Consider the following 27,902-nt stretch of genomic DNA (forward strand, 5'->3'; position numbering starts at 1 on the left):
AAAAAAAAAGAAAAGAAAAAAAGAAAAAAAAGAAAAGAAAAGAAAAGAAAAGAAAAGAGGAGGCTGAGCAAACATATCCCAGGACATCCAGAAACAAGGTCTGCTACTCTCTGTAATTCTGAAGACCCAAAACACCAAAACACAGAACACTCCCTAAAGTGACTGTGCTGGCATGACTTTTTTTTCAGACCTCTGTTGGGTCTGCTTATTGGTATCCTCCGTCACTCACCAGTGTCAGCTCTCTTCCTGGCCGGCTTATCTGGTAGCTTAAACCATGGGGTAGGTTGTGGCTGGAGAGAAATTGGATTCCGCTGCCTAGGCACCTCTAATTGGTTAAGAAAAAGAGAAAGATCCATTCAGAAAAAAGGGTAACTCTGACGGTCACCATGAGTCATTTGCTGATCTTAACTTCATTCCTGTTATAAGCTAATATGCAATCTTTGTAAAATCTGAGAAGCCACTGTAATAAGGTAGAAAGAGAATATGTCGCTTCTGTACCTCCACGACCTCGTCCCACACCTGAAACTGGGGAGAATAGTGTAAGTGTGACAGTATAACCCAACCTCTACTGAAGCCCACTCCACTTTTGCCTATCTCCAACAACTATAGACGAGAACTTTCAAAGACAAACCAACAACTTCTTGGTGCAGGGAAAGCTATGGAATGGACTTCTTGTGTCCTGGTCAAAGGTTCTAAATGCAGAGCACCTCTGGGCACAGAACCAGGTAATCTCATGAGAAAGACCCTTTCTTTTTTTTTTTTTAGATTTACTTATTATATATAAGTATACTGTAGTTGTCTTCAGACACACCAGAAGAGGGAGTCAGATCTCATTACAGATGGTTGTGAGCCACCATGTGGTTGCTGGGATTTGAACTCAGAACCTTTGGAAGAGTAGTCAGTGCTCTTAACCTCTGAGCCATCTCTCCAGCCCCAAGAAAGACCCTTTCTGATCCCACCAAATGATGAACTTGTAGCTGTGTGCAGTTGCGTCCAGCATGGGTACACTGAAACGGAATAACCTACCAGAAGCACTTTTCACTTTACGAATTTTTCTTCTCTACTTTTTCCTAGCTCTGTAATCAGTGGTCACATCCCAAACTCACACAGGTTCGGAAGTGAAGATCAGGCTGTATCATTTGTCACCCCACTGATTGTAGGGTTAATTTGGATGATCTAGCTGGTTAGTGTCATTTTTCCCTCTTCCTTCCTTATAGCTCCATATGTGTTCTTCCCAAAGTTGCACACTTAGTCAAAGAGGATGACCTTTCTTTGGTCAAGCATATACCTGCTCGACCCAGGTAGATCCTCCAAACAAGCTCTCAAAGTCCAAATGCGTACCAGTGTGGCTATAGTTACTTTTTTTTTTTTAATTTTTTATTAGATACTTTCTTTATTTACATGTAAATGGCTATAGTTACTTAAGGCTGCTCTTGGGATAACTTGTTCTACATTTTCCTTCCTCCTAATAATCATACTGATCTGGGCTTCGGACCAGATCATCAACCTACTAGCTCCAGGTCTATGAGTAGATTGCTTAATCTTTCTGAGTGTCACGTTCTTTAATCTAACGAGACTGGGTTAAACAATAGCAATATAAAGAACTATATTCTGAGTGTTTATAACAGGCCATGACCTAAGTCAAGAGTTCTAGGTCTTATCCAGAGCATGAATTAATTCCCGCACTTCCATGCTGATCATTAGCAGTGGCGACTTAGGAAACACTCTCAGCTGAGAACTTGACATTCAAGCGCGAATTGTGAATGTCACTTTAAAGGAAAACAAAACCCTTTCATCAATCTGTTTTCTCAATGGGGCATCGTCTCCCCAGAAACCAGGAACTCCCTCGTGCACGTGGGAACAGAACGACAGGGGAGAGGTGACCCCCGGGCAGCTTCGCGCATCGCCGCTGGATACGGGGAAGAGGGGCTGGGGGATCAGCTCCCTCCCTAAGGCCTTCCTGCTACTTTCCCAAGCCTCGGCTGACCCAATGACCGAACCCTAACCCAACCGTGAAACCCATAGGAAAATCCAAGAGACTGAAGAGAAGGAGGCCTTAAAAGCCGAGCGTCCATTCCCCTTATTTCTGTCCTACCAGCCCCACGAATCTGCTCACCCGCGGACAGCGGCACCAGCCGCCCCGCAGAGCTGCCGCCGCCATGTTGGAGGAGCTCGTGTGACCTTCCTTCGTCGCTCATCGACGCGTCATCAGCTGCGACGGCCTAGAGCAGCACTAGCCTGGGAAAACCCTGGGGGAGGGCAGATGGTAGAAGAGAAAGAAACCCGATGGGCCTTCTGTGATGAGGTAGGGCCTGAAAATGAACACGCTTAAACAGATCAAGTCTCTTCTACTTCAGGACACCAAGGATTCTGGAATCCAGCCTGGGAGGGGGCAGAGTTTAGGATAGGTAAGCCTCTAGCTGAGGCTCAGGGAGGAAGGCATTTTTGTGAGATCATCCCGTGGTAGGGTAGGAACTACGAAAGGGTAGAGGACTGGAGAGACAGCTCCACAGTTAAGTGCACTGGCTGCTCTGGCAGAGAATTTGGGTTCAGTTCTCAGCACGCACATGATAGCTCACAACTGCCTACAACTCCAGATTCAGGGGGTCCGAAGCCCTCTTTTGACTTCTAAGGGCACCAGGCATGCATGTGGAGGATAGACATACATGCTGCAAAATTCCTACCCATACACATTAAGATGACTACAAAAAAGCCTATTGGAGAAGATTCGTACAGAATTGGGATAGCTCACATCTCAATGGTGGGTTTCTTTTTTTGTTGTTGTTATTGTTTGATTTTTTTGATGGTCTCATGTAGTCCAGGAAACAAAAGGCTCATACACATGAAATTAAAATTCATAAAAAGACTACGAAAAGGAAAAACCTGAAGGGAAGGATTCAGCCTGGTAAACGGACTGCCCAAAAACAAACAAACAAAACCCCTACAACAGCTCAGTGTGTGTCTGTGTGTGTGTAGACTCTCCAGGTGTGTGTGTGTGTGTGTGTGTGTGTGTGTGTGTGTGTGTGTGTGTGTGTAGACTCTCCAGGCTGGCCTCCAATATGTTATGTAGTTGAAGACCTTGAACTTCTGATCCTCCTGCCTCCACCTCCCAAGTGTTACTGATCACAGTAGTGCACCATGACAGGTTTATGCATACTGCAGGGGGTGGAACATAGGACCTTGTGTATGCTAACTAAACAAGCAACCTACCAAATGAGTCACATCTCCACTGAGACAGGGCACTGTTAGTGTCAGAGATAGGAATGTAGGTGGGTGAACTACAAAAATATATTTAATTGGAAAGTAACCAAGGTTGATTTCTAGATACAGTTGACAATGACTGACGGTGCCTTGACCTGCCAGCAAGCAAGTTGCTCTAAGAGCAAGAATTTCAAACCTCTTCTTTATTTTATTTTTGTTTTGTTTTGTTTTGTTTTTGAGACAAGGTAGCCTGGGCTGTCCTGGAACGAACTCTGTAGACCAGGCTGGCCTTGAACTCAGAAATCCGCCTGCCTCTGCCTCCCAAGTGCTGGGATCAAAGGCATGCACCACCACTGCCCAGCAGATTATTCTTCTTAAAGATGCTAAGAAAACAAATATATTTGAAAACAAAGAAACAAAAAACATGTTGGGGACACAGCATAGTGATAAGAGTACATTCCTGGAGGACACAAGGTTGGGGACACAGCACAGTGATAGAGTACATTCTTGGAGGATACAAGAGATTGGCTGGAATGTACAGCCTAGGATGCAACAGAGAAACTAGAGGACTTGGGTTCCATTCTTAATGACATCATACATACATACATATATAGTTTAGTGTCTTGTAGGACATGATTATTTGGTTTCATTTGTTAACCTGTCGCACAGAAGCTTTCCCTCCCCAAAGGCAGGGAAGGCTCAAACTTATAATTCTTATACATCAGTCTGGCAAGTGTTGGGATTTCTGGCTTACACCACCACATTCAGTTTGTGTAGTATTTCTAAATGTGAATTAGCAAAGATCAAATTCTTTTTTAAAAAATACTTTATTTGATGTGTATGGTGTGTTTTGCCTGCTTGTTTATATGTGCACTACATACATGCAGTACCTGTGGAGGCTAGAAAAGGGTATTGATCATTTGAGATTGGAATCCTTGTGAACCTCAATGTAGGTGCTGGAATCCACCAAGTGTTCTCTGGAAGAGCAGCTGAGCTATCTCTTCAGCCCGATGGTACTCTTCACAATTTTTCTTAATCTATCCAAATTCTCTCTCCCCCCCCTCCTCTTGTGTGTTAGTGTATGGTGTGTGTGCCCACGTGAGTGTGAGTATGTATGTGCATGTAGGTCATAGAACAGCTTCTGATCATCAGGTCTCTTTTTCCACTATGTACATCCCAGGTTTTGTAGTAGGGTAGTCTAATGCTGCTTGTATTCTAATGCTAAATGCTGGCCTCCAAGGTGTAGCTTCTGAGAACCTGCCCTCAGTTAATTCTGATTGGTAAATAAAGATGCCAGCAGCCAGTAGGTGGGTAGAGGAGAGAGAGCAGGATTTAGGGTTCCTGAGCTTGGGATCCTGAGGAAGCAGTAGGAAGGAGAGCTGCCACCCCTTAGGAGAGGAAGTCACTATGCTTAGGAGAGAGTACTGGAGAGGAGAGAGACCATGGAAGAAGAATGTGCAGGAGGGAGAAGCAGAGCAGCCATGCAAAAGGGCCAAGAGAACTCTGCCAAGAGGGCTGCTCAACTGGGTCAAGAGCAGCCAAGATTGAACAAAGAAATTAGTAAGTAGTAATGGGAGGTAGATTCTAACAGCATGGAAGTTAGGCAGTTGTCCAGCTATTGTGCTATTTAAGGTATATTAAATATAAAGGCTGTGTGTGTTTCTTCCATCCAGGAACATAAATGGTCTATGGTGGGAAGGAACCATTTGTCAGGATTTATTAAATTATTAATACTACAGAGGCTCCCTCTCCCCAGCTAATACTAGCTTGTGTCAAGTTGGCAAAACACGAGCTAGCATATAGTCTTGTTCCAGTGTCAGGCTAGAAAAGCACAGGGGTAGTGGGTACGAGTTTGTTAAAGTCTGGCTTCTAATACAGCTTCTTTTGGGAGTTTGTGAAGAGGCTGAGAAGGCTGGAACTATGTAACCCAGGCTCACTTCAAACTCACTATTCTACTCTCTAAGCTCCCCAAAGTGCTGAGGCTACAGACTCGCACCTCCATCCTCTGCTGAAAATATAGCATCTCAGTTGTGTTCAGAACTGTAGACAAAAGCATCCAGGTATGTGTCAATTGGGAACTCAAATTGGAAGAGAAATGGGCATTAGAAAATTTTTATTTATTTAATTTTATATAAGTACACTGTTGCTGTCTTCAGACACACCAGAAGAGGGCATCAGATCCCATTACAGATGGTTATGAGCTACCATATGGTTGCTGGGAATTGAACTCAGGACCTCTGGAAGAGCAGTCAGTACTCTTAACTGCTGAGCCATCTCTCCAGCCCCCAACTGAACTCTTATAAGTTGCCTTAGTCATAGTAATATAGAAGTAAGCAATACTGCTAGCCTGAGATACATGTGACACTATTTTTTAAAAAATGAACAAAACAGAAAAGAAAAAACAATAAACAACAACAACAACAACCCCCACAAAGTAGAATAACCACCCCAGGAGATTCGGCAGGATTGTCCAATGTATTGAAAAGGTACCTAGAAGACCTTCAACAAAGCAAATATCTAACAAGGCCAGGCCAGAACTTCATTGCCCTTTGTATTTGCATTATGGAGGCCCTGGGAAGATGGTTACATTTATAAAATAGTTGCCCTAAAAGTATGAAGATCTGACATTAGATCCCCAGCACCAATGTAAAAACTGCATATATCTGTAATCCAAGCACTGGGGAGTTGGAGACAGCAAGATCCCTGGGACCTCTAGCCTCAACATGCATCCACACAATCTTGAATACACAATAGTAAGCACATGTACACACTCGTGCAAACACACACACACACACACACACACACACACACACACACACAGAGTTCTTGGGGAGATGAGCCAGCAGGGTTTGAATTAAGTAGTGAGATAGATGCCAGATTTCAATGTTTTGAGATTTTGTTTCACATTAAGTGTTCTGGATCCAACTTGTTCTGACTCTTTGAGCAAAAGGCAAAGTTTAGCTGGGCAGTGGCAGCATACGCCTTTAATCCCAGCACTTGGGAGGCAGAGGCAGGCAGATTTCTGAGTTCTCGGCCAGCCTGGTCTATCGAGTGAGTTCTAGGACAGCCAGGACTACACAGAGAAACCCTGTCTTGGAAAAAAAAAAAGTAAATATTCTGGAATCCTGAAGGCAGCTTTCAAATATAGCTGATATTTAATAAGTTGTAGGATCAAATAGATTACATTAACATAAAACAAAAACTCAAAACATCAGTTCATACTTTTACTACGTGTTACTATTATTTTGCCCTTGAAGTTGTTTACAGCCAAGGGTTACAAACCACCACATGAGATTCCACTCCCCATTCCTACCAAGGCTCATTGAACCTAATTCATCATGTTTTCTTCCTTTTTTTTAAAAAAAAAAAGATTTATTTATTATATGTAAGAACACTGAAGCTGTCTTCAGACACTCCAGAAGAGGGCGTCAGACCTCATTACAGATGGCTATGAGCCACCATGTGGTTGCTGGAATTTGAACTTAGACCTTCGAAAGAGCAGTCAGTGCTCTTAACCACTGAGCCGTCTCCCCAGTTCGTTTTCTTCCTTTCTTGATTGGTTGTATTGTTTTTCTGTTTATGACATAGGACCTTACTGTGAAGGCCAGGCTGTCCTCAAGCTTAAGTTAATCTTCCTATCTCATCATCCAAGTTATTGCCTCAGTGCAACCTACCACACAAGCTTCTTGGCTTTGCACTGAGAGGCTAAGCAGAATGACATTGGCTCATAGCACCTATATACATATATACATACATACACACACACATATATGTATGTATATATATTATAACATATTTAAATCTTTAAAAAGTATTTATTTTATGTAAGTGAGTATTCTATCTGTACATACACCTACATGCCAGAAAAGGGCATCAGATCCCAGAATAGATGGTTGTGAGTCACATGTTTGCTGGGAATTGAATTCAAGACCTCTGGAAGAACAGTGGTCTTAACCACTAGGTAATCCTCTTTTTGTTTGTTTGTTTTGTTTTTCCAAGGCAGGTTTCTCTTTATAGCTCTGGCTGTCCTGGAACCACCATGCTCAGCATTTTCCTCTTAAGTTTGTGCTTCTGTTTCTGTAGCCTTCAACTCAATATAACTGAGGATGACCTTGAACTTTTGATCCTCCTACCATCCTGAGTGCTGTTATTATAGGTATATATCACTAAGACCAAAAGATTTCAGGGCTTCATGCATGCCAGATGAACATGACTGAGTGCCACTCCAAATCCTATTTAAATATTTTTTTACATTTATTTACCTCTTCCCTTCTGCCTTCCCTATATGTCTGTGTGTGTAAAAGGTACACATGTCCCTCAGTGTACCTGCAGAGGTTAGAAGACAATCCAAGTGGTCTAAGCTTAGCTTGCTTGTGCCTTTTGTCCTGAACTATTTCACTGGCCCATATTTCAAGGCTAGGGACAGAATTTGTTATTAGTCCAGGCTGGGGTTGAACTTGAAGCTATCTTTCTGCTTTGGCCTCCCAAGTACTACAATTACAGGAGTGAATCCCACATTGGCTTTGCAGAATTTCAAAGCTGCAAGAGCAGTTTAATGACAGTTCATAGAACTGTCTTAGCTTCTTGAGCGCTGCATTCTAAGTGTGTGGAGGCCAGTGGACAACCTTGAAGAGTTGGTCCTCTTCTACCACATGGGTTCTGGGACTCAAACTCAAGTTATCATGCATAGTGCTTTTACCCTCTGGGACATCTTGCTAGCCCAAGATGTGTGTTATGTGAAGCTATTAATAACAACTTTAATAACCACTTGTTATATCAACAGGGAAACCAACGCTTTATAAGTGGACTCAAGGATTCTCCCATTCATTTGCATTCTACTTTATTTTAATAAGCCAAATATGTAGGACTCATGACCTTCCCTGGTACTTCTCTGGTCATTCCAATAATTCCATACGGTGGTTAATATTATTATTCCCATTAAACTTTTAAAATTAGGGCTGCAGAGATGGTTCAGTGGTTAAGAGCACTTGTTCTCTTCCAGAGGACAAAAGTTTCATTCCCAGAACCCACAAAGTAGCTCACAATTTGCAACTTGAGTCTCAGGGGATTCTAACACTTTTTTCTGACCTTTGTAAGCATCAGGCATACAAATGGTGTACATACATACATGTGGGCAAAACATGTATGTAAATCTAAAAAAAAATTTAGAATAACATTGTATTTTGTCTGAGTGGAAATGACAATTTGCAGAGAATGGTTCATTCTTTGAACATGTCTCCTGGAGACTGAACTCAGGTCATGAGGCCAGGCGTCAAGTTCCTTTATGCACTGAGCTGTCTTGCTAACCCTATTCTCACTTCTTAAACCACAGCTTGAGCCTCGCTGAAGAAAATTTTAAGTTTACTTGTTAGTCTGGCAGTGGGCTCAGATTCAGTTCTCAGCACCCACATGGTAGTTTACAACCATCTTTAATTCCAAGACTCTAAGAGATCTGACATCCTCTTCTGGCATCTATGGTCACTGGGCATACATGTGGTACAAAGACATGCATGCATGTAGAGCGGTCATAACACACACAAAAAAAACTAATAAAAATAGAAAAACTAAGTTTACAATCAAATGCTGCATTCACTTTGCATTATAGAAGTCATCATGAATTTCCATTTCAGTTTTTTTTTTTTCCAAAGATAGGGTTTCTCTGTGTAGCCCTGGCTATCCTGAACTCACTATGTAGTCCAGGCTGGCCTCGAACTCAGAAATCAGCCTGCCTCTGTCTCCCAAGTGCTGGGATTAAAGGCGTGTGCCACCACTGCTGGGCCTCCATTTCATTGAGTGGTTACCTTGCTAACCTCTTCTCATTCTTGTTCTAATTTTGGAGTACAAGCTGCAGAATCCAGTACTTCTCATGGAACCAGGCAATGATAAATGGGGGCTGTTTTGAGTCACTAAGGACATAAAGGCATCCATAGTTGGTTATATGAAAACAAATCAGGGTGTTTTGACTCACTGGTAGAGAGCAGGAGGCCTTTAGCTCCTATTAACATGGAAAGGAAGAAAAATGTATAGGAGTGCAGAAATGCCACCTGAGTTCAATCCCAGGGCTCAATCTCTGGGACTCACATGGTGGAAGAGAACCTAATCCTATAAATTGTCCTTTGACCTTTACCTCTGCCATGACACTCACATGTATGCACTACCCTTACCCCAATTTTTAAAGATGACTTCACAACACAAACCAAATTTGGAAATGACTATGTCAGCCAGGACCATGTATCCCACAGCCAGGCATTCTGAAGAAATTTAATTTTCTCACCCCTTCCATTTCTGCACATCTGTTTATCTCTGTAACCAATGGCTTGTGGTTTCTTTCTACCCCAAGGGCAACATATGGACTTCCTCTATACTTCTTTACTTGATGAACCAGAACCAAAGTTGTTGAAGGCTACCTATCTGTACCTCATAGTAGGGGTTCTTATTATGAAGCCAAAGTTTTGCCATGTAGCCCTGCCTAACTGGAACCAGAATTAAGCAGGACTAGCCTTAACTTACAAATCTCCTATTCCCCATCCTTTTTGTGACACTTCACAAATCTAGGCAGCCAGGGTTGCCTAGAACCATGCCTGGCTTAAGGGAGATTGCTTGTCTCTGCCACCTAAATGCTAGGATTAACGGCACGTTACTATGCCTGGCTGAAAGCCACTTGAAGTCTAATTTTTTGTTGTTGTTTTTGTTTTGTCTTTCGAGACAAGGTCTCTCTGCATAGCCTGGCTGTCCTGGAACTCACTCTGTAGACCAGGCTGGCCTTGAACTCAGAAATCTGCCTGCCTCTGCCTCCCAAGTGCTGGGATTAAAGGAGTGTGCCACCACTGCCTGGTGGAAGTTTAATTTTTTAACTCAAGTTGTGTATGGTCATGCACACTTATTTGTCAGAGGCCAACTTGTGGGAGTAGATTCTCCTTCAATCATGTAGAGCCTGAGGGATTGAGCTCAGGTTATCAGTCTAATAGCAAGCACCTTTATTCCATTGAGCCATCTCATCAGTTCAGAAAGTCACTGAATATTCTAGTTTTGGGTCACTGAGGTACTTTCTCAGATGTCCTGGTGGTTTTTTTTTTTAATCCCACGAATCCTGTTTATCTAATCAGACAGTTCCCAGTATATGTGATTAACAAACCTGTAGCCTTCCTAAAGTCTAGTCCCTTGGTGGCATTTCCCAGCCTTTCTACACTTGTCTACAGCCAATCATTTGGCCAGGGCAGAGAGCATGTAGTTTACTCTGTTGAATCATAAGGCCTCTCTCCAGAAGGCCTGCCTTAACAAGGTGGCTAGCAAGCTAGTTTTCCACACCAACTCCCCCACTCTCGTCCCAAGTTTGTTCAACTAGGAGGGCCTTCAACAAGCTTTTCTGAGTCCTTCTCCCAGGTTTCCAAGCTACAGTTTGTTTTCCCTAGCCTACATGAGTTTCTGTGCTCCTAATTACACAGTAAGATGGAGAATTATACTTGAAATAGTCCCATTCCATCCCTGTGGCTCAAATGTGGCCATGTTATAATCCAACCTAAGGGTAAGGGTAAGGTGTCCACCATCTGGGGCTCTGGGGCTCCTCCGTGAAGAACACCTGGACAGAAATTGGAGGGTCTTGAAGGAGACAGATACACAGCATACCTGGGCTGTCCACGGGCTAGGTCAAAGCTGCAGACAGGTCCTGGCACACTGAGGGAAGAAGTCACCTGCTACTTTATCCGGCTTTGGAATGTTGACACAGACGATCACCCCTACACCGTCACATCTCAATGATCCCACTTCATTTATTACCAAAATATCACAGAATTCCAGTCAGTGGTAACATAGAATGTTTTAACACAAACCTGACACCTGTGGAAGGAACCGAGTATTCAGACAACTGACTGGTTTGGAATCGTCAGTTAACACCCCATTTCTCCAAAATACGACTTTGAAGAGCTTTGGAAGCTGAATTAAAATGTCTACACAGCTATGAACAATTGTTTAATAAAACTTTTTTTATGTTTCCATTACATGTAAATATATCAATTTGGCATCTCTATAAAAACTCTGAAAATGGTGCAAAAGTTTCATTCTCTTTGAGAAAGCCATTGACAAAAAATATTCACACGTCACTGAAATTTCGAAAAATGGTTCTTTCAAAGCTTCATTAATCTGAAATCTTCTGGATTATCAAAACCTACGTTTGCTTTTTTCTTCCTAAAACACTGAAGAACATTTATTCACAAGGATTTAAAGTAGTGGGGAAAAAGGCAATGGGGGAAGGAAAATAGGTAAGGGCTTTTGTTCCCCACCTTTCTTTTTCTGAAAATTACTTTTAAAGGCTAGTTACATAAACATCCTCAAAAGAACACAATGGGATTCACTTTATTGTTGACTTTGGACAGCAATGTCAGACTTTATTGAAAACAAACCCATGTAAAAACAAAGTTAAAATGAAAAAAAAAATGGTACCTGAAAAATAAATTATTTCATATAAAACAAATCAATAACTTAAAACACACTAATATACAAAAATGTCTAGCCATCTAGTGTACAACATGGGAATCAGCTGGTAGAAGCCCTCCCCTCCCCCAAAGTAAGCCATTGTGAGGGAAACAGCATGTAGGAAGAGAGGTGGTCCAAACCAACCAACCAGCCTTCTTTTCTGGGGGAGGGGAACAGAAAAGCACAGTCCTCTCAAAGTCTCCACCAGCCTAATGCAAATACTTGGCAGCTGGTAACTCACAAGTAATAAATAAATAAATTAAATAAATAAATAAATAAATGAATAAATAAATATTTTCATGACTGAGAAAAAGAAATTGAACCACATCAGCAAAAGGTTATGGGAAAATGTAATACAATCATTATTAAAGGTCAAGGGTGGGAGTGGGAGGGTCCTTATTTAAGATGGAAATGCATGCGCTGTTGCTCCCCTAAGAATGTGTCAAATCATCAATGCCATTCAACAGTAAGCATTCATGACTTTGGGGTACTCTAGGAAAGTTTGGAAACAGGATTTCTGACCCCGTGAGTGTGATGAGCCTCAGGGGCCCCTCCCCAGGAGTTACCTCAGGTCCCAGTAGATGAGGTAATTCCTGGAAAGATGAGAAGGGATAAAGTGTTGGGGGTGGAGGAGGCAGGGGCCCTTTTAGCATACTCATATTCTATTCTTTCACCCAATATAGAAAAGCTGGCTACACAAAGTATCAAGAGATAAAATCTTGCTGAAACATGCTAACTGGAAGAGCTGAGTTATTTCAACTTTGATTTCCAAAGCTAACAACTGACTGGAGTAGGTCACAAACTTTCAACACATTACTTACTTCATAGACAAAAAGCTATGATTTGGAGGCAACCCCAGATAGGTAACTGCCATTGTCTTGGAGGCTCATTTATTTCTCTGACCCAGCAGGGTTCTCCTTAAATGCCAGCTGGGAGACTCCAGTTTTAACTCCTTATACCAGGAGGTCCAGTCTGAAGCTGTGTAGGAGGAGCTCCTTAACTACTTACTGCCACTAAAGGTTAAGGCAACTTCAAGGGAGACAGAACGCATTCAGTATAGTGGCATCACATCCCACCCTCCAAGGGAAGTCTGGTTCTCAGGTAGTCAAGGAAGATGGTAGCTGATCAGAGTATGGGGAGGAGGGAGATACAGTCACAGCTCTGTGACCTGAGGCACAGCCAGGGTGGCTTGCCACATTACCTACAAAGTTTCAATTGTGGGGAGAGAATCACTCCAGAAAGAAACAGGTAACCCAATCAGAATTAGGTGGAAGGACCTGGAGGTGGCTCAAGAAATAACCCACTACCAGAGGAGGTCAAGAGAAATCAGTCAAAGCCTCTTTGGTATTGGCCAAACCATATTTCTGATGAATGAACATTACCTACTCTGTATTCTCTACATTTTTTTCCATCAGATTTCCCAACAAAAGAAATGGCCTTAACTTGCTGAATAAAAACAGGATGAATTTCTGCTTAAAACAAAACAAAACAAAAAACCTTTCTCTTGGGTTGTGACTTTTTCTCCAATGCTGGGGATGGAACTCAGGGCTTTCCTCATGTTTGGCAAGTGCTTTAATCTCTGAGTTACATACATATCTGGATTCTGGATTTCTACCAAGCCTGACAAGTTGTCATGAACAATGAGCCCAGGTCCAGCACCTAGTCCTTTCTTTCATAGAATGAAAATTACTTTCAGGAATGCCTTTTCAAGGCTAATTTCTTCTAGACACTGACAAAGAAAGCTCATCAAGAAATGTACTGGGACTTTTATCTAGAATGCTGCCCAGACAGTGGAGACCACACAGAAAGAAAATGTCCATGAACTTGAAGTGATCTCCAGTAGCTGGTGAGATTTCTCCAGTTCCTCTCAAGAGTTACTATGGAGTAAACAGGTGTTTGGGTGGTAGGGATGGTATAGTGATTGAGGTGCTGGCTCTGAGCACCAGGTCCTTTAAAGACACAGTCTCTTTCAGGCGTGAAATACTAAGGCTATACTACTGAGGAGGAACCAGGAAAGGGTTGGATGGGAAATCCTACCTTCACTCAGTAGAATGTTGACCTAAGAAACTGGAAATGCCTATTTTATCAGAACATTTTGGTCCCACAGGGAGGAACACTCTGCACCCTCAGAACAGAGGACCCCTCTCCTTTTTTGGTCAGATCTGGGCACATGAGCCTTTGGTTCTGGGTTTCAGGTCCTATAGGCTGGAAATTATGGGATGCAGTGAGGTACTGAGCAACATTTGGCTCACTTAGGGTGGGACAAAGCCTGAGTACATGAGGCAACCTCATCAATGGTAGAGAACACTGCAACGAGCTCCTCCAGGAAGTTAGGAAAAGGAGGCAGGGGGAGGGAACAGGCAGCCTCAAATTGTACAAGGGCTTCTTGATACACTGACCTGCTTTAGAGATGGCTGTGCTTTTTTGCTCAGTTTTCCACTTAAGTAAATGAAACAAAATAGCTATATGTGTATATATATATATAAGTAAACAGATATATAAATAATGCTATCATACCATGATATCAAGAACTAAATACTAGCCTGCTGTTATACACTCCAGGCTCACATCCAAGTGAAGAGCTGCCAGTAACTGCACTAGCCTGTTCTTATTCTATCCACATACTAGTAAGAATCAGAGCAATCCTGAGGGCTGTAGGGACCAGGCCTCATCTGCTCTGAAAACCTTCCCTCTGACCTTTCTTACCAGCTCCCGAGTTAAGAACCATTGATCCATAGCTGTATTTCTTATACCATAGCTCCACAAATGCTTTTTAAACTTGAGGCAAGTTTAAGGTCTGACAGACTCCTCCCTGAATGCTGGGCTGTCTGTGCCCTTCCCTAGCCAAAAAAGAAAGAAAAGGTAAAACAAAAAACAAAACAAAACTCGAGCAAAACAAAATCAAATTTAATGGTCTTAAATGCAAAAGTAAAAACAAACAAAAAACACAAAAAAGCAAAAGAAAATTAACAGAACAGAACCCCAAACGTCAAGGCAGTTATGAAGAGAACTTTGAGGGTTAATCCTTAAAACTACAAATCAAAGGTTTTTGTTAATAGATAACTGGCAAGAAGTACTTTTCTGCTGAGTGTCCATACAAAAGCAAAATTTCAAAGCAAAAATCTGACTAAGATTGGAAAAAGTCTAGTGCTCACAAGAAGGGATGCGAGAAATACAATGCTCAAATGTTTCTGTGTCGTTAAAAACAGAGCAATCATTGTGCATTCAAGCTAGGTTAAATGGTCTTGGAAACTCGGGAAGTTGCATGAACAACAGTATCTGATGTGTGGGCACCATGCATGCAATATGTGGACAGACGCTCAGGATGTCGGAGGAGTGGGGCATCTTCAGGCATGCCTGGAGCTCAGGTTTGACTCTGGAATATACTGGAGCTGCCCTGAAACTCTTTGGTCCGTTCTCATTGGTGCCTGGGCTTACAAAACACCTTTGTGTCTCTGGAGGGCCTGGCTCAGCCCAACATGTGGAACCTCTTCCCACCTCCCCTCGTGGGATTCCCAGAATTTGGGCCCTGCTGCTGCTCCCAAAACCATAGAGCTGGGACTGAGTGGGCAGGGGGCAGCAGTGGGACTGCTGGGGAGGGCAAATTTCCTGTCAACTAAAGCACAAATTGTTTAAAATGGTGAAGCAGTTGAGAAAAAACACACTCCCCATCTGTCTAACATCTTTAGGTTAAAAACTAAAACTAAGAAATTAAAAAAGAAAAAAAAAATTTTGTTTTGTTTTAAATCCAGTCTGTGGAGACATCAGATGAAACAGGTGTTAGACAGTCTTAGAAGTAAAAGCATGCTTGAGTCCCACCACCATCCAGAGTGACTGGTTAGTCAATGCAGTCTACTTAGGTTTCAGTTTAATATATAGTTTAAAGGAAATAACTTAAGAAACTTAAAATTGGTCTAACATTTGTGGGATTTCAAGCATTTGAACATGTTGGTTGCATCCCAGAGTATAAAAACCTTTGCACTTCTCATTTAGACTAAGACAAACACTTGTGAAAATTGGCGCAAAATGAGTTGTACACTAACAAAAAAGTTTCAACTTCTTCACTCTTAATTATCTATTCCGTACAAAAAAAAGAAAAAAAGAAAAGGAAAAAAAAAAGAAAGAAAAAAAAAAGCATGAGCGAGTTATTTGTGGGACTTGTTGGTTTTGAAGGAAACCTGTAAAATTTTGTCCCCCAGGCGGTAGCCGTTCAGACTTGCTATGGCCATTGCAGCTTCTTCATAGTTTGTCATGGTCACAAAACCAAACCCTTTGCACTTGTTGGTGTTGAAATCACGAATCACTTTCACATTGGTAACTGCACCAAAGGGGCCAAACATCTGCCAGAGGATCCCCTCATCGGCGTCTTGCCCAAGGTTGTAGATGAAGATGCACCAGCCCGAGGAAGCATTGCCGGGGACATTGACACCAGAAATCCCACTCATGTGATCTACACCCATAGGGGAGAACCTAGCAAACAGAGAGCACATGTTCAGGTCAAGGTTAAGGCCAGCAGTGTACCTACACAATGGGGTTAAGAAGTAGGACGGACAGGGCCAAGATGATGGCTTTGGTACAGTGATGTAAGAACACTTGGGCCTCTTATGCAGCCAGCACCTCTGAGAGATGCTCAAAGCTGGGATACTATGCAGGTCAACTAACTTAAAAAAAAAAAAACAGCATATATTAGCTGCATAAAAGAATAATGTTTATTGTAACATCTTCATAATGCATATAATGTACTTTGGTAATTTTCACCTTTTCCTCTTGTTCCACCTTCCCTCAGACCCTGTGAAGCCAGGGAAGAAACTGAGGCTTGGTACTGAGCCACAAGCTCAACCCCAAAGCCCACGTTTTAAATTCTGGGAGTTTCTTCCATCTGTTTCAGTGCAGGTGGAAGTACTCTGAAGGAGTTTCTCATGGTCACTTTCCTTGAGGAAAACTCATCACATTTTGTGTGTGAGCATGTGTATATAGGGATCCATTTAGGGGAAAGAGGGAGCTTCCCCCCAAATTTCATTCCCCCTCTTTATTTCTTTACTATTTCTTCTTCTTCTTCTTCTTTTTTTTTTTGAAATAAGGTTTCTCTGCTAAGCTCTAGCTATGATATAACTCTCTTTCTATAGACCAGGGTAGCCTTGAACTCAGAGATCTGCCTCTATCTCCTGAGTGCTGGAATTAAAGCTTGCAACACCGCCTACTGCTTTAGCTTTTCATTGTGATACTTCTCTCTGAGGGGTCAAAGCCCTGTAGTAAATGTATGCAATGCTGCACAACCTTGCTATAGAGCACAAGAATTCCTTCTCCCTAGCTTTGAGCTGGCTAAAACCATTTCACAAAGGCCAAGTTCAAGCTACTGAAGCCTAGAAACTCAGGAGAGAGGAACAAGGCTAGAGGACTAGTAGCAACTTAACCAACACAAGAGTTTTTCCCACAGTGCCCCCCCCCATACATTCCTATTTTTCTTTCTTTTGGACCACAGGCACCTCAGTCTACTGCTCATGTTGGTTTAGGATTATGATCCTCCTGCCTCAGCCTCCGGAGTGCTAAGACAACAGGTGTGTATACCATGCCTGGCCACAGTGAACTGTTAATTACATCAAACAAAATGTGGTTGAATAACATGGTTGTAGTAGTAGGATTAGGGAGAATAGTAAAAGTGTTAGTGAAGCTCTGTTGGTGTTTTATGAGAAAAAAAAAATGGTCAGAAGGCATATTTAAGAGTGTCTGAGGATAAAGCATCTGTGGAGCTGCATAGCACAACCAGAGTCAGTTACTTGCTCCAAAATGATAGCAGGCTTTGGGCTGTGGGACCTCATGCTACTTTACTTTCAGTACGATAAAGAAGGCTCCAGGGCTAGTTTCAATGTGGTAAAAAAGAACCAGGATACACTATTGGCCTTGGTTTAAAAAAAAAACTTGTAAAAACTGGTTTCAATAGCTAGCAGGAGGATGTCACAGTGGCAAGATGGCCTGCAGTCCAGAGGCAGTCTGGGGCAGAAAGACTACAGTATTGTTGATGTGGGTGATAAGATGGCACCCAGCTGTCTGTGACATATTAAGCTGAACTAGTTTTCAATGAGAACTAGAAAGAGGTGCTTGCTGACTGCAGTTCCAAGTCATCTACATTTTTACACAGCAACTACAGTAGGCCTCTACTGGCATTTCATTTTGTTGATTTTCTTTTCTTTCTTCTGTTTTTAAAGATTTATTCATATATGTATTTTATATACATGGGTATGTTGTCTGCATATACCCTGCACATCAGAATATAGCATCAGATAGTTGTGAGCTGACATGTAGGTGCTAGGAATTGAACTCAGGACCTTTGGAAGGGCAGTGAGTCTCCTTAACCACAGAACCATCTCTCTAGCCCCAATGCTGTTGATTTTTAAGAAAGGGTCTCACTATATGTAGCTTTTGCTGGCCTGGAACCTGATATTCAAACTCAGAGATTCATCTGCTTTTGTCTCCTGAGTATTGGGACTGAGTGCACACTCAGTTGTTTTTAAAGTAAGGTCTAACTGGACTCTGACTCCACATGTAACTGAGAATAATCTTCAACTTCTGGTCCTCTTGCCTCTACCTTCCAAGTACTAGAATGACAAGTGTGTACTAATATACCTAGTGTCTGTAGTGCTAGGAATGGAACCCAGAACTTCATATATGCTAGGTAAGCACTCTTTCAATCAAATGATGTCTTCAGCAATCACATCTGCAACTGACACAACTTTGTATCAAGTAAGATATTTAGAAATAAATGAATGAATGAATAAATAATTCCTTCTTTCTTTGCAAAAAAATCCCACAATTTTCTACCTGTATTAATCATATACTTTTGGAGTCACTATCCCTTGAGTAGTACAGTATACTGTCTGTTTCCATAGTAATCACAGCATATAAGGGTATAAATCATGTGGTGATCTGGAAATGAGCTGAAGAGATGTATATGAGATCAATGCAAATATTTTATAATTTAGACTTGAATGTATGTATGTATGTATATATGTATGCACGTATGCATGTATTTTTCAGGTTTCTCGATGAATCCCTAGAAGTCCTGGAACTCTGAAGACCAGGCTGGCCTTGAACTCAAGAGATTTGACTGGTATTAAAGGTGTGCACCACCAGGCCCACCTCTAGGCCATTCTTATCCATTAACTACACAGTGAATTCTAGACCATTTGGGGGTATATTATAAGACACTGTGTAAAAGGGAAAGAAAAAATAGACAAGGAAGTTTTATGATAAAAGCTTACTTCAGAGTCACTGATCAAATGTATGAAACTTAATTTACAAACATATATTACCTAAGCACACGTTGTCTGCCATCTTTTCTCAGATACAAAAGATTTTAACATAATTTAAAAAATATATAAACTTATCTATTTTTATGTGCATGGGTATTTTTTCTGAATGTATGTCTACACACCATATGTGTGTCTGGTGCCCTCATGAACCAAAAGAGGGCATTGGCTTTCCTGGTACTGGTTACAGATAGTTGTGGGTGCTGGGAATTAAACCCACATCCTCTAGAAGCATAGCTGTGCTCTTAACTGTTGAGCCATCTGTCCAGGGGCAAGATTTAAAAAAAAAAAAAAAAAAGATGGTACACTAAGGATTGAAGGATTGCAATTCCTGCTGAACTATATATCTCCACATTACTGGAACTACATACTAGAGCACTATTAGCAGCCAGTGAAGTTGGTGCCACCTTTTCAACCCAAAAGAAAGACAATGATGCCTCAGGATATGGGGCTGTTCCCCTTCAGCCATGGGCTATCTGTGGATATGATCCATCAGACTTAATTTACCTGGGAAAAAAACAGCCCATAATGTCTGTGTACAGACTTAACACATCACAGCATTAGACTGCATTAAGTATCAGGAACCATCAGTCTATAGGAGGATATCTGTAGGTGATATGCAAGGATCTTACACAGGAGAGCTAAGCAACTTTGCATTGTTTGCAAAGGTCCTGGAACCCATTCCCCCACGCCCTGATTTCAAGGGGCTACCATAAGACATTTGTTTCCCTTGAGAAGAGGTTTTGCTTGCTTTCTAGTCAGAGGCAGTCTTCAGTTCTTAATCCCCTTGCCTATGTTTCTCCAGTGATGGAATTGCAGGTGTGAATCACCATGCCCAGTGCACAGATTTCTAATACATGTGATGACAAAATTAGAAAGATACTGCTTGGATCAGCCTAGTGTCCCCAGTATTTTCTCCTCTGAGCATAAACACCTCAGAACAGAAGGCTACCGTTGCTTGAAAGAGCATGGCACACTAAGAATAGCCCACCAGGACGCCAACCTCTGGACCCACCTGAATCTCTGTGCCTGGTGGTGCACAGGGCCTCCAAATCGCCTAGCAGGCGAGTGGTACAGCTGTGAGAGGAGAGCCATGTTTTTGTTCTGGTTGGGATTGGCTGCAAACTTCACTGTGATGGGCTCGGAGGAACCTGGGGGTTTATGACCATTGAAACTGGTAATTGCCTCTTCTGCTTCCGACCGTTTGTCAAACCGGATAAAGGCAACCCCTCTGGACAAACCTTTTTAACAAACCAACAAAAATGGAGTTAGGGGAAATAACTGTGAGGAAAGAAAAACAAAACTGAAAAGCAGAAGTATGTAGGCTGTGTTTCAAAGTAGGCACCTAGGTAGTGAAATAAACCAAAATCAAACCCAAATATGCAAACTAATGAATAAAGAAAACTGACTAATGAAAGATTAAGATTTCAGACTACCTTTTGAGTTGAAGCAATGATTCCATAGCCAGAGATATTCCAAATAGCATTTTACACATATTTTTTTTCTTCAATTTTTATTTTGTGTATGGGTCTTTTGCCTGCAAACAGGGCAGTAATAGGGAATGGGATCCCTGGAATTGGAGTTACATACTGTTGTAAGCTATCTTGTGAGTGCTGGGAACTGAACCTGAGTTCTCTGAAAAGCAACCAGTGCTCTTAAGGATTAAGCCACTTCTCTAGCCCCTAAATGTATTTTTAAAAAGAAACATGCAGTAGGAGCAATCTTGTTCTCTGTTACTACTTAGCTCTTACCTTATGGATAACAAAATATACACTAAATCTTGGACCTTGAGCAGGGCTGTCAGAACTGCCCTTGGGCTCTGGGAGGAACATTGGCCTGGCTGGGTGAAAGGTGGTAGAAGTAACTCTAAATTAGGCCTTTCTGGATTGCTTGAAGGGGACTTCTGCTTGCTTAGGACCTTAGCCTATATGTTTTCTCCTTTACTCTAGAACATGGTAGTGGTATCCTAGAAGCCAGCTCTTCATTCTCCTCTTTTCTGTTCCAGACTTCATTTACCTCTTGGGCACTTCCATCTGAGTGAGGCCTTGGGACCTTTTGTGATTTACAGCTTCGTTCAGAAACAAATGAGGCTACTTATCTCCACAGAAAACCATCAAACTAGGGTACTGGAAAGGAGCTGCCAAGAACTTACTAGGAGTGTCAGGAACATATTCTGGATCCCTCTGTTCCTGCATAGAAGGCAGGACCCAACTGGTGTAGTCTACCACCTGAAGACAACTCTTGCTTTCCCACTAGAACCCTATCCCTAGACTGAGCTGCCTGAGACCTGAATCTGGCTGCTCAAGGGAGCCTCTGGTCAGTCCAACCCAAGTGTGGGACCTGTAAGAAGGGAGGATCCATCTTTTATGCCCTGTCTGTCATATTCCAAACCATGGGAAGAGGAAAGGGGTAAACTCTCCCTTGCAAGACATTTAGACACAGGTAAGAGCTGTAAACACTGAGGAGTTGGTTAGAAAGGTGTTAAGAAACCTGTCTGAACGACATCTCTGAGATGGAGTTCTGGATGTAGTCTGGAAGAGAAGCTACCCCAACTTAACTAAACATTCTCATTTTTTTTTTCTTGAAGACTGGGCTAGCCTCAAACTCACCATGCAACCTATGACCTTGAACTAATCTTGTTCCTACCGCCTAATGCTTTATTACAGGTGTTACTGTACCTAGTTTACCTGTGGTAGAAACTTAATGAAAGGCCTTCTGCATGTTAGGCAAGGACTCTTCTAATGGTACTTATCAACCTGGTTTAGGCAAAGGCCCTTTAGCACAACTGAAGAATAACAATGGTCTAGAACCTTGGGTAATCTGTTAAGACAGTATGCTGTCAAGTACTCTTTAGTTTCCTCCTATATCTTGGTCCTTTCCCTAATCACTTCTTAGACAATCCTCAAGTGTCATATGATTATAACACTGTGGGCTTCATGTGTGCACATTGCAGCTATTCTTCTGTATTCAATGCCAACATTGTAAAACCTATCAAAACTGATCCCTACTTAAATGTATAGCACCTACTGAATTAGTGATTCAAGACCTAGTGTGCTAGGAAAATTCTGGCACTTAAGTTAGTCATAAATCTTAAGCCTGAAGGAACACCTTAAGACCCATCATTGGCAGATGTTGTCTGTATTTACTCTTACTGAACAAGACTGATAGCTTGGTTGATCCTGGAAAGCTGAACACTGACCTAACTTTAGGCCAATATAATTCTAAGTTGTGGTTGATTAGTTCTTACACAAGGCTACTTTAGAGTGACAGTAATTCTACTCCAGAGACCTGTGACCAAGTTGAGGTAAAGCTTGTGTCCAAAGTTGGTTCCATGCAACTGCTTTCAAATAAAAATTACCTGAAACAAAAAGGGGATGGTATCTCATGTAGGAGGTTAAAAAAAAAAAAAATCCATGTAAATATCTGATGAATTCATACTTCAGAAGATAGCCCTGTGTTTTGGACTTTATTTTTTAATTGAAAACAGATTTCCCCCTTCAATATATTTTGATTATGTTTTCCTCTCCCTATTCTCCCTCCCAGTCCATAACTCCATTCCTTCTTTCTCTCTCATTTTAGAAAGCAAAGAGGGAAATAAACCACACAAACCAGAAAAGAACAAGAGCACTGAGCTGGCTGAACACTGTGAGGTATGCGGATGGCCCTTAACTGTGCTTTGCATACCCAGTCAGGCTCCATTATCGAAAACTAGTTTTTCCTTTGTGAGCAATTGGAGATGGCTTCTTGGTTAGAGACGGGAGATAAGGTCTACTTCCCTCTCTTAGTGCCAAGACATTATCTGGCTTGATCCTATGCTGGCCCTGTGCATGTTGCTCCTACCTCTGTGCGTTCATATGTGCCTAAGTCCTGCTGTATCTGAAAGACACTGCTTCCCATCCCCAGTGGCCATTACTGTGACTCCACTTCCACAAAGTTTCCTTGAATTGGGCTTTATTTTTGGTAGTGTTTTTCAGGATTAACAACAGAAACCAAGAATTAGCACAAATTACAGATATGTAAACTAGTAAAATTCACAATTATGAATAATGCAAAGAAACAAAAATAGAAAGTAAAAAAGTTCTGATTGTACATGTAAAGATCGGTAAAAACATTTTAAAAGATCTATTTATTTTTATTTTACATGTTTGAGTGCTTCTGTCTGTGTGTATGTATACCAGGGTGTGCCTAGAGTCTGTGGAGGTCAGAAGGTGGCATCTGATCCCTTGGAATAGGAGCTGCAGACAGCTACGAGCTGTCATGTAGATGCTAGGAACTGAACTGGGTGCTTTGTGTGAGTAGCGAGCACTCACAACTGAGCCATCTATCCAGCCCCACTTGTGAAGATCCCCAAAAGGACATCCAGTTTTCCTTCTTTAAAAAGCAGGGTTCCACCATATAGCCCGCAATAGCTTCAAGCTCACTGAGATCCACCTGTCTCTGACTCTAGTGTTGGGATTCAAGGCTTGTGCTACCTCATCTGGTTTGTTTTCTGATTTAAAAAACAAAACAAAAACAAAAAAAAATTTATTCAGGCATTGTATGCACATGGTATGCGTAGGTACATACATGAAGGCAAAACTTATACATATAAAATAAAAATATATTTAAAATAATTGTAGTGGTTTGAATGAGAATGGCTCCCACAGGTATATATATAGGTATATATATATATATTTAAACACTTAGTTCCCAGATGGTGGGACTATTGGGGAATGATTAGGAGGTATGGCCTTATTAGGAAGAAGTGTCTCAGGGGGGTGGAGTGGGGGAGGGGGAGGGTCTCTCTCTTCCTAGCGCTTGTGGATTACAATGTGAGCTCCTAGATAGCCATTCCCTCTGCCATCACAAACTCTAATCCTTTGAAACCTTAAGGCAAATTAAGTACTTTCTTTTATAGTTTGCCTTTCTCAATGTTTTTATCACAGCAACAGAAAAGTAACTAAGACAATGATGAATAAAAATAAATTTATTTATTTACCATGTATTTGTGTTTATATGACTGCCACTGTGAAGGTGTAGAGATCAGAAGATAATGTGAGAGAGTTAGTTCTTTTCTTCCATCATTTGGTGCCCATGGATTTTGAACTTATTAGACTTGGAGGCAAGTATTTCTACCTACTGAGCTATCATACCATGCTGGCCCCAAATGATACTCTGTTAAGTACTTTGTGTTTTCCCTCTAGTACTAGCTTTGGGACCTGGGACCTTACTCATGGTATGCACGCACTCTACCACAGTGCCATGGTCCTCAGTTTTTTGAATTTCAAATGCCTGTCATCTAAAGAATTTAATACAAGTCCACCTCTCATACCCTTCCCTTCCTACAAACGTCAGTCCTCATAATGTCCCACCTTGAGTGGCCCCTGTCTCCAGCAGAAGCCCTGTGGGAGCAAGTGAATATCTCCTTAGATGGCTTCATTGGTGGAAAAGGGGGCTAGGAAAGAGAGCCAGTCCTGCCGTATCTTTCTTGCTTAGAATGTGGTATTCTTTACTAAAGTATCTGAGAATAGCAGGCAAGGCCAAGGGAAAAGAGTGAATTCATCCTGAGTTCATGGCTAATTAGGGAAAGGGGTTGATATTACAAAGTCCCTAGCAAACAGATGAGGGAGCTGCCTGTAGAAGTGACACTTTCTGCATGGTGGGCCCAACTATGCCAAAGAGGCAGAGGGAGACTCTAAGAAAAGTGATATGTTGTTGGGAATGGGGTTCTGCTTCAGTTTCCCATACCCAGCAATGCTAGGCCATGACAGACATAGAAGCCACATGGGAATAAGGGAGCAGGCTCAGGGAGACTTCGTTACTCACTCAAATCCATGCTTCCTTCCTCCCTTCTTTCCTTCCTTCCTTTAATGAAGCCACGTGGCTCACTATTTCTCTCAACAAGTCCTTTAGGGACTACTGATAACTTGCAGTGCAAATTGAGGTGGGAGTTCCTGCTGAGTAAATACTATTTCTCAGCTTGCTGCCCATTCAAAGCAAGGAGCACAATGGTGTGAGGGAACCTAGGCCTTTTTGGCACAGGTTGCTTGAAGTAAGTATTTACATCAGGCTACAGGCCACACCAGAGCCCCTGGGACATGCCAGGAGCAGGTACCTGGGGAGCCTGCAGTGAGCCTGAACTTGAGAGTGTGGTGGCATCTTCCTTTCTTCAGGCTCCCATTGTGATCCTGCAGTCTGTTGAGATAAGCTGCCTCAGCCAGGCAGGAAAAAGCACAATAGCTGGCATGCATGCCTCCTCCACACCACAGCTCAGCGGATAAGGTTCAACGCAGTACCATTACAGCCCCATTTGTCACAAGGTGAAGCATCATCCCTGTGTAGCCATAAAGCGTTCCACAAGTTTCTCCAAAGGGAAGGTACCCCCAAGTGAGGTAATTCTATGGCTAAGCTACCCACAGCCAAAGGGTGGGACAAAAGGTCTACAGAGAAGAAACTGAAGAGGTAGAAAAAAAGAAAACCAACCAACCAACCAACCAACCAACCAACCAACCAACCAACCCACCCACCCACCCATATACCCAGGTTTTACTCAGTTTCTGAACATACTCTTCCTTTCTGGTGCCAACGACTTCTCACTCCCCCTGTGGAGGTAATGGATAATCATGTTCCCAAGAGAGCTGTACTTGTCATTTGACTGGGAATGTTTTGGTTTCAAGTAGCAGATAGCTGTGGTGGGACATAGCTATGGGTGTATGTCCAAGTCTTCAGTATCTGAATCCAACATAACTTGCGGTTCAAGTCTATACTGAGATGTTCTGGGAGGGACCTGCCAAGTAGGCAGCTGTCAGAGACAGGAATTGAATGCTTACTCTGAAGAGGAGCATCCTAATCATGAAGACTAAAGAAGGCCCATCTGAAATAGCCAATGGTGTTGCTTCAGAGTAAGTTCTTGGGACTCTTTAAGAGGAGATATATTGACACCCCATGTACTTATAGTAAGAACTTCATGGGACAGGTAAACAGAAACCTTTCCAACTATTTCCAAGCCAGCCAAAGTTACCTGGGCATCTAGAGAAGGTGTCAGAACATTGATGTTTTTCCTAGCCTAACCCTGGGTGGCTGCTGCTTGTTTGTTTGAGAGAGGGTCTCACTATGTCTGTCCTGGTACTTCATATACAAATCAGGCAGAACATTTGCTTTTACCTCAAGTACTGGGATTAAAGAGATGTGCCACTGTCTATCTCCCAGGTTTCATTTAATGACATTTTATTTTCCTAGCCCAATTAAATAAAGACCAAGGTCTCTCATGTCCAACCTACCCCCTTTGGAGGCTAATTACTGATCTCTCTCTCTCTTCCCTAGAACACTAGTCTTAGGCTCAGAGAGAGTCTTATCTTAGCTCCTGTGTGTACCTGTGGTCTGATCCACAAGGACCCTGGAGTTGATGATTCGCCCAAACCGAGAAAACATGTCTTCCACATCCTTCTGTGTCATGGTCCTGGGGAGCCCACTGATGTATAAGTTGGCATCTTTGATGACCTCTGAGCTTGGGCGAGCATATGACACCTTAAAAACAAACAAACAAACAAACAAACTCAGAATTAGGGCCTACATGTAGTCAAAGCACCATAGGAAGAGACCAAAATTTGATGTTATGAAAAAACAGTGTGTGCAAGTAATTGCACACAGGACAATCTTTTGCAATGACATTTTCTGGCAGCGCACAGGCCAGTAGAGAACTCACACAACTTGTAGCATTTCCTCAGTTGGTCCTCAGCATTTCTAACAAGCAGGAAATTATTCCTATTACACAAAGATAAAGAAACTAAAGGCCCTTGGTCGTTGGGATTCAAGTTCATGCTGCCTTATGAACATAAGAGCTTGGGTTGTCGCCAGGCGGTGGTGGCGCACGCCTTTAGTCCCAGCACTTGGGAGGCAGAGGCAGGCGGATTTCTGAGTTCGAGGCCAGCCTGGTCTACAGAGTGAGTTCCAGGACAGCCAAGGCTACACAGAGAAACCCTGTCTCGGGGGAAAAAAAAAAAAAGGCCAGCAAGTAAGCACACTAAAAAATGCACATAAGAATGCTGCATTGAGGGGCCCTGTGATCAGTATTCAAACACCTAGTGCTAATGCCTGTGCTAAGAGAAAGGAAGAGAGATCCCAAAGGCAACAGAAAGGAAAGTTCTGGGTGCTTTCCTGGTAGAGGCAATACAGGTAGTAGAGATCTCTAAGATCACAAAGGAAGGGTGAGGCCAAGGCTGCCCCTGAAGAGACAGTATAGTTAGCAGGAGGTCTTTCTGCCTGTAGAGAGATATCCTGGTAGGAGGGGACACAAAGCTGAGTCAGGATGCTGGGTACAGAGAGGTGTGTGTGTGTGAACCAAGTTATGTAGAAATGGGGCAGAGTGGAAGGAAGAAGTCAGATCTGTCTCAAGGACACAAAACAGCTTAAACAAGTCAAGGAGCTAACAACTTCTTGGGTGACACCAGATTGGAAGCATGCTAAGGCACACCACGACTATTGGGGAGCTGCAGTGCAGTGGATGCTTCCCTATTTGTTTTCAGGCCTTTGGTACCAAGGTTCAGCCTGTACAGCAAGAGCTCTGTAGATATATGGCCACTCTATGATCTAAGTCAGGAGTCAACACATACATATGGCTCTTCTGCCTTAGCCCACAGCCTCCCCAGCTTCCCTCTTCATAGATGCTTAGTGTCCATGTCCATCATCAACACCCTACAGAATACTCATTCACTCCTGCCCATGGGTAAGTACCTGCAACTAAGTGTTTTCAACTTTACAAAAACCTTTGGTGGGAAATATCAAATTTTGGGCAGGACAGCTCAAGAAGGAGGCAGTCTTCCCCACCACCAGGGCTGTCAGCTCTTCTTGACTTTCTCAGGTTAAGACTGGGGGGCAAAGCCGGGCGGTGGTGGCGCACGCCTTTAATCCCAGCACTTGGGAGGCAGAGGCAGGTGGATTTCT

General features: G+C 42.4%; 2 protein-coding genes across 4 annotated transcripts in view; both read right to left on the bottom strand.

Moving 5' to 3' along the window:
• The window catches only part of Timm44 (translocase of inner mitochondrial membrane 44), a 16,968-nt gene extending 14,732 nt beyond the window's left edge, over positions 1–2,236 (bottom strand). For 2 of the 3 annotated variants that reach the window (XM_031338942.1, XM_031338941.1), the window contains exons 1-2: positions 2,117–2,236; positions 230–325 (exon numbers count right to left, since the gene is read on the bottom strand). In XM_031338942.1, the coding sequence (XP_031194802.1) occupies positions 230–325; positions 2,117–2,161 (141 nt within the window). In that variant the 5' untranslated portion in view covers positions 2,162–2,236. Of the gene's footprint in view, positions 1–229; positions 326–2,116 lie in introns of those variants that run through there. The other variant, XM_031338943.1, reaches the window with a different exon arrangement.
• An 8,920-nt stretch (positions 2,237–11,156) lies between these two features.
• Positions 11,157–27,902, bottom strand: part of Elavl1 (ELAV like RNA binding protein 1) — a 44,655-nt gene continuing 27,909 nt past the window's right edge. The window contains exons 4-6 of the mRNA XM_031338944.1: positions 26,333–26,486; positions 19,996–20,221; positions 11,157–16,143 (exon numbers count right to left, since the gene is read on the bottom strand). Of these exons, the coding sequence (XP_031194804.1) occupies positions 15,819–16,143; positions 19,996–20,221; positions 26,333–26,486 (705 nt within the window). The 3' untranslated portion in view covers positions 11,157–15,818. The remainder of the gene's footprint in view (positions 16,144–19,995; positions 20,222–26,332; positions 26,487–27,902) is intronic.

This window comes from Mastomys coucha, unplaced genomic scaffold (assembly GCF_008632895.1).
Source record: "Mastomys coucha isolate ucsf_1 unplaced genomic scaffold, UCSF_Mcou_1 pScaffold22, whole genome shotgun sequence".
Taxonomy (NCBI): domain Eukaryota; kingdom Metazoa; phylum Chordata; class Mammalia; order Rodentia; family Muridae; genus Mastomys; species Mastomys coucha.